Raw genomic sequence first — 7,739 nt, forward strand, 5'->3', positions numbered from 1 at the left:
CTGTTAAAACCGACTGAAACAATCACAGGCGATCGGTATCGAACGCAATTGATGCGTTTGAGGCAAGCATTGAAAAACAAACGGCCGCAATACAACGAGAGACACGATAAAGTGATTTTGCAGCATGACAATGCTCGACCCCATGTTGCGAAAGTGGTCAAGACATACTTGGAAACGTTGAAGGGGAAGTCCTACCCCACCCGCCATATTCTCCAGACGTTGCTCCCTCTGACTATCACTTGTTTCGATCAATGGCATACGGCCTGGCTGACCAGCACTTCCGGTCTTATGAAGAAGTAAAAAATTGGATCGATTCGTGGATAGCCTCAAAAGATGACCAGTTTTTTCGATGCGGGATTCGTACGCTACCCGAAAGATGGGAGAAAGTAGTGGCCAGCGATGGACAATACTTTGAATCATAAATGTATAATCAGTTTTTTACAATAAAGCCTCGAATTTCGGAAAAAAAATGGCGGAAGCAAAGTTGTACACCTAATACATATCACTTGGAAAATACTAATCAATAATACTTATGGAATTATAACTTGGTGCTAAGTTTTTATTATGTCAAATCTTTTATACAAATAATATATGCTACTTAAATTTTTTTAATTTGATACTATAATTTTTTGTTCGAAGAGTTTATGACACCTTTTTCGTACATATTACATACACTTAAACGGTACAATGGCTTTTTGTTTAGGCAGTGCACATATATTTGACACCTTCTTTGTTAATTTTTTTAAAATAAGTAACTTTGTATTTGATTTTATTGACATATGTCTTAAATTTTTTATTTTGCGGAAGAATTTTTTGTTTCAGCATTTCTTTTACTAACGGTTCTTTCAGGCAACACATGTATATTTGGCGACTAAAGCATGTCGCACATGAAATGCATAAGCATAACATAAGATTGCTAGATCAATGAGCATCCAGCATAATGTCATATTGATTTACATAAAATGCTCATGGTTCAGCTGCCTTATGTTATGATTATGCAGCTTATGTCATTCTATGTGTGATGATCCTTATTTTTTCCTTTTTTAAAAAAAGTTACATATCATTTAAAAAATTACATATCATTCTTTTCATGGTATGGCAGTTTTTTTGTTCACGCAGCGCACCTACTACAGGATTATCACAGACTTGGAAATTCGGAAAAAATCAGGGAAATTGAAATTGATCATGGAAAATCGGAAAGTCAGGGAAAAGAAATTAGAATTTTGAATTTTGTTCACAATTCCCTGAAACTGCTCTTATTTCAAATAATTTTTATAAATTTTTAAACATTATATCTGATGTTTATAGTCAAATACATTCGAAACTCGTATACTTTAAAAAAATTTTTTTTAAATAATTAAAATTTATATTTTATTTAGTAATTTTATTTAATCGCTATTTTTAATAATATAATTTCATAATATAATATAATTTTCTTACAATCATTGATTTTAAATGTTAAAATTTTATATATTTTTTATTATGTTAAAATTTTATATTAGGTGTACAACTTTGTTTCCGCCGTTTTTTTACCGAAATTCGAGGCTTCATTGTAAAAAACTGGTTATACATTTATGATTCAAAGTATTGTCCATCCCTGGCCACTACTTTCTCCCATCTTTCGGGTAGCGTACGAATCCCGCGTCGATAAAACTGGTCATCTTTTGAGGCTATCCACGAATCGATCCAATTTTTTACTTCTTCATAAGACCGGAAGTGCTGGTCAGCCAGGCCGTGTGCTATTGATCGAAACAAGTGATAGTTAGAGGGAGCAACGTCTGGAGAATACGGGGGTAGGACTTCCCTTGCGTTACCAATCGCCTGTGATTTCAGTCGGTTTTAACAGTTCATAATACACTACGCCGAACTGGTCCCACCAAATACAGAGCACGACCTTGGACGTTAAAATCACCGTTCTTGAAGCGTTGAAACCACTCACGACACGTTCTTTCACTAATAGCGGCCTCACCATAAGTATTTGAGAGCATTCGATGAGCCTCAGCCGCAGATTTCTTCATATTGAAGCAAAAAATTAAAACCTCCCGCAAATGGCGAGAATTTGACTCGTAAACTGATTTTCAATCGAGAATAACTTTATGATCCAGACACAAATCGACTAATGTTTCTATGGGGTTATGTTGATAGATGCCCAAGTTTATTGTATGACGTCTATGATCTATTTATTTCGACTTACCGCTAAAGCCATCTATAGAAAAACGGCGGAAGCAAAGTTGTACACCTAATATATTTTATGTTACGTCCAAACCCTTGAAAATTTGGTCAAGGAGACAATGAGGGAGAATGGAGAGGATATAGAAGAACGGTTAGACTCAATCTCACAGGTATACGTACAGAGATGAATAATACTGTGAGTCGTACACATCTTTTCGGTCCCGGAATATGGGTCAACGTCTCGGAAGGACGCCTGTTCCGAACGTCGGTCTTACTTTTTGAGTCAAGGAACTTAATTCAAAAACTCCTTTTGACCTGGGATTGAACCTCGTGCGATCTCAGGTATTAAAGAGAAAGGAATACAAGTGGTGGATTAAAATAAATCGAAGGAAGGATATTCATTTAGAAAATACAGGGTGGGCCATTTAAAATTTGGAATTTAATTTGGCTCTAAAAAAAAACGCATGAATATTTTTCAAAGTTTATAGCTTTATTGGAAAGATAGTACATTGCCATTAAACATGAAATACAATTTCATTCAAATGACGTCCACGGCTGGCTGCACAATACCCCATTCTATCAACCCAATTTTTCAGTACATTTTCCACTGTATGAGCGCGTATTTCATCGATGGCAATTTTGATTTCATGTTTTAATTCTTGAATCGTTTCTGGCTGGTTAGCGTAACACTCATCCTTGACGGTTCCCCATAAAAAATAGTCCAGAGGAGTCAAATCGCAGCTGCGAGGCGGCCAATTGACATCAGCATTTCGGCTGATTATATGCGATTTTCGAAGACAGTGCGCAAAAGATCGATTGTAGCGTTGGCTGTGTGACAAGGTGCGCGTCCTGTTGAAACCAAATGTTATCTGTGTCCTCCTCTTCAAATTTGGGAAGCAAGAATTCGTTTAGTATAGCGCGGTAGCGCTCGCCATTAACAGTGATGGCAGCTCCTTGCTCATTTTCGAAGAAAAATGGCCCAATGATGCCGCCGGACCAAAAACCACACCAAATAGTCACTCGTTGTGGATGCATGGGCTTCTCCATGACGACATGCGGATTCTCTGACCCCCAAATACGACAATTCTGCTTGTTCACATAGCCACCGAGGTGAAAATGAGCTTCGTCAGAAAAGATGATTTTTCGGTAAAAATGCTCATTTTCAACTAAGCGTTATTCAGCCCATTGAGCGAACCGAAAACCCATCGGATGGTCATGCGGCTTCAATTCTTGCAATAATTGAACTTTGTATGGCTTCATACCGAGGTCTTTATTCAAAATTCTTCTCAAAGAAGTGCGTGAAATGTTCAAGTTTTGAGAACGATAGCGAATTGATGTTGATGGTTGTTCAAGCACACTCTGAGTAACAGCAGCAATGTTTTCGATTGACCTTATTGGACAAGCACGTAAACGAGTTGCTTTATTCAATAAGAATCCAATTTACCGAATTCGCTTCACAAATTGATCCACAAACTGCGTTGAAGGCATTTCTTTTCTACCAAATTTTCCACGTAAATTTCTTACAGTTTGGGTTGAAGACTCACCACTTTGGAAGTAAGTTTTCAATATTTTCCAATTTTATTCAAGCGTATAGCGACCCATTTCGTAAATGTCAAACAAAAAACTAAATTTCTGATACGTCATAAATGTTATTACGCCTTTCAAAATAACTGGTAGTTGAAATTCCAAACGCTAAATGGTCCACCCTGTATATATATATATACAGGATCGTTTGATAAGTTTGGTAAATTTTCATAAAATGGCGCTACAATCCATTTGATGACGCGACATCTCGAAAGATCTATTCTTCGAACCCCTTCAGGCCAAATTTCAACCAGAAAGGACGCATAGTTCACGTTTGGTAGTCATTTGAAGCGAGATTGGCGTGCAAAAAAGTGCTCTTCTATCAAGACAACGCGTCCCACAAGTCGACCGTTGCAATGACAAATCTATTGGGCTATGAATTGATTCCTCATCCATCCTACTCTCCGGATTTGACCTCGTGTGATTTCTTTCTGTTCCCAAACTTAAAAACTTGGCTCGGTGGGAAGAAATTCTCGTCAAATGAGGAAGTCATTGTTGCCGTCAATGAGTATTTTGCAGACTTTGAGACAGCCTATTTCAAATGACTAACGTGAACTATGCGTCCTTTCTGGCTGAAATTTGGCCTGGGTTCGAAGAGTGGATCTTTCGAGATTTTGCGTCATCAAATGAATTGTAGCGCCATTTCATGGAAATTTACCAAACTTATCAAACGACCCACCAAACGACCCATAAATTAAATAAAATTACATAATATGTGATCATGGCGCAATAGATATCATATAAAACGTCTAAAAGATCTCAACGACTATTTCTTCGTTGGATGAAAGTCGTTAGAGAAAGAGCGAGCTAAATTATATAAAATTATGTGTGTAGTGGAATGTGTGTTGCTTGAAGAAAATATTACTATCATTAACGGATTTCTTGCGGTGTGAGTGCATGCGTGCGTGCTTGAGTGCGTGCGTGCGTGCTTGTGTGCTTGCGTGCGTGCATAGTACAAAAAAAACGGGGATAAACCTTTCGAAAGAGTAAGCGAAGCCGTTCATCTAGCCGAAGTGTATCGCCACCATGACGGTTTCTTAGAGATTTCATACTCGCTAATCTCCAAAGAAACAATCGATAGACATGACCACTCCCTCTGTCCTTGATTCTGCCATCCGGGAGATCCTTAGTAATTCTCTCTCAATTAAAGAACAATTCCTTTCCCCTCCTCCGTACCAATCAGATTCCATATTGATTGGAATCAGCTTTTTTAGACTCTTCCTCTCCCTCCAACGAAGAGGATAAACTAATAATCTTATATACTCCAGGAAACCCCACCTCTTACACCGTTCTTTACAAGTACCTAATCTCAATGTGCTTCTGCACCCTCTTCCTCGCTTCCAATCCCCAATAGTCCTATCTTCCTCTTCTCCGATTCTCACACGCACATGCGCGCGCACGCACGCATGCACACATGCACGCGCGCAGTATAACGAAACCGAAGAGATTAAATATAGGTGTACGTTGAGTATAAATATATACATATCAGGTGTATAAGCTTAAATCCACTGTTTGCTCATAGGCATTAGTGAGCGTACAAAGCTATCCTGGGCACACAACACACTTTTTTATGTTTGACATCTGTCAACATTAACCAGTGCACATCATCAGTAATTTCATACAACATACATTTTTTCTTTCGTAATCATGTTTAGTTTTTTGCTAAAAAAAAGCATATGCGAGAAGCTTTGCTTTTCTATTTCAATTTGAAGAAATCAGTTGCCGAATCGCATCGAATGCTTGGAAGCCTATGGCGACAATGCTTTATCGGAAACAACGTGCAGAGATTGATTTCGCCGGTTCAATGACGACAATTTTGACCTGAGTGACAAGAAGCGTGAAAATCGGCCCAGGAAAGTTAAGAACTGTCAATTGCAGGCTCTTTTGGACGAGGACGATACCCAATCGCAAAAAATGCTTGCCGAGCAATTGAATGTTTCTCAAGCAGCCATTTCCATGCGGATACATGCCATGGAGAAAAGATCGGAAAATGGTGCCACATGAATTGAACGCATGATAAGCAGATGGAGCGACGCCAAAACACATACCAAATTCTGCTTGCCAGACAAAAAAGAAAGTCGTTCCTGCATCGGATTGTGACAGGCGATGAAAAGTGGATCTATTTTCAGAATCCTAAACGCAAGAAATCTTGGGTTGATCCCGCCCAACCATCAACATCTTCCTCAAGACCAAATCGCTTCGGACGGAAGACGATGCTGTACGTTTGGTGGGATCAAGAGGGTGTCATCTACTACGAGCTGTTAAAATCTGGTGAAACTGTTAATGCTCACCTACTACCAACAACTGATCAAATTGCACCGTGCTCTGCGTGAAAAAAGGCCGCATTATCGGAGAAGACATGACAAGCTGATTTTCCTCCATGACAACGCATCATCGCACACGTCAACAATGGTCCAAAACTACTTGGAGACACTCAACTGGGAAGTGCTACCTCATCCCGCTTATTCACCAGACCTGACATCTTCTGACTATCACATCTGTTTTCGTCGGTGCGCTCGCTGAGCGGCACTTCGATTCTTATGAAAACGTCCGAAAATGATTTGATAAGTGGTTTGCCTCGAAAGAGGAATTTTTTTGGCGTGGTATACACAAATTGCCCGAAAGATGGGAAAAATGTATAGTTAGCAAGTACTTTGAATAAATTTGTTTTTGCTTCCTAGGAAAAAAAAATGTTTTTCTGACTAAAAAACAGCGGATTTAAGCTTATACACCCTATATATATATATATCTTGGGACAACAAAGCTTGGATTTTTACTATTGCGTGAGTTAGGTGCATTTATAATATCTTTAGCTAATTTTGTCATCTTTCCAGCCTGCATTGAGATTGTTATTTTTTCCGGGTTGATTAACGTTTAGGAGTTTTCGCGGAACTATTATAGTCCGGTTCCTCTTTTCAGTTCTGTCAGGCCATTATCAGGGAACTCTACTTGAGTCTCAGACTCCAACCGTAATCGCGACGTGGAGCTGATTTTTTCGAAAGAAAAGAATCGTGGTGTCTACAGGACGTAATATTTATTTTGGTCATAGAAATTTTTCATTTTTATCTGAAAAATCAAAGAATTTTAAAATTCATTTTCTGTGACAACCTTGTATTATATTTGATGCCTTATTATTTCGTTTAGAATAATAATTTTATATTTTAATTTTATTTTACTAATTTTACTGACAGTAACAAATTAATCCTTTTTATATAAAATTTTTTCTGAACAGCGTATGTACTTGGCATACTTTTTCTACTTTTTCTTAGAAGATATACAAACAAATCTGAACTTGCCTGTACTATGTCTCGTAAGATAATCCATATATATTATTGATAAGCCGGCTAGTTTTTGGAATACAGAAAATCTACTTCTTCTATAAATATTTTAATATGAAATCTTTGTTGTTGTACTAAAACTTATCTTGTTTTTTACCAAATTCCAAAATATATTTTATTTTAACTATTAGTGTATACTGTTCAGTTACAAAAAGATAGATCTATGATTTTATTACAAAAATTTGATGCCAATAACCGAATGTTACAGTGCGTGAGTCCGTCGGATTGTGATATTGTACGGGAGTACGGCTGCGCAGTCATAGATTGTAGTTGGGCGCGGTTGGATGACACTCCCTTCAACAGAATGAAGACATCTCATCCTCGCATACTGCCATTCTTAGTCGCTGCAAATCCTATAAATTATGGAAAGCCTTATCAGCTGAGTTGTGTAGAAGCTATAGCAGCTACTCTGATTATAACAGGATTTCCGAACGAGGCCGAGCTTTATCTCGGAAAATTCTCATGGGGACATTCGTTCTTGGAGCTGAACAGCGAACTATTGGAAAAGTACAATCTTTGCACAAGCAGCGAAGAAATAATTACGGCACAAGAAACGTATCTAAAGAAAGCCTGGCAGGAAAAATTAGATAGGATTAGTAAAGTTTTTTCTAATCTTCTTTTTTTGTCCTTTATCAATGATTTTTG

General features: G+C 37.9%; 1 protein-coding gene across 1 annotated transcript in view; it reads left to right on the forward strand.

The window, feature by feature from the left end:
• The first annotated feature begins 7,293 nt into the window (after positions 1-7,293).
• The window catches only part of LOC105624058 (ribosome biogenesis protein TSR3 homolog), a 4,749-nt gene continuing 4,303 nt past the window's right edge, over positions 7,294-7,739 (forward strand). Inside the window, exon 1 of the mRNA XM_012205419.1 lies at positions 7,294-7,690. Coding sequence (XP_012060809.1) covers positions 7,294-7,690 — 397 coding nt within the window. The remainder of the gene's footprint in view (positions 7,691-7,739) is intronic.

The sequence above is a fragment of the Atta cephalotes genome (genome assembly GCF_000143395.1).
Source record: "Atta cephalotes unplaced genomic scaffold scaffold00071, whole genome shotgun sequence".
In the NCBI taxonomy this organism is placed as follows: Eukaryota; Metazoa; Arthropoda; class Insecta; order Hymenoptera; family Formicidae; genus Atta; species Atta cephalotes.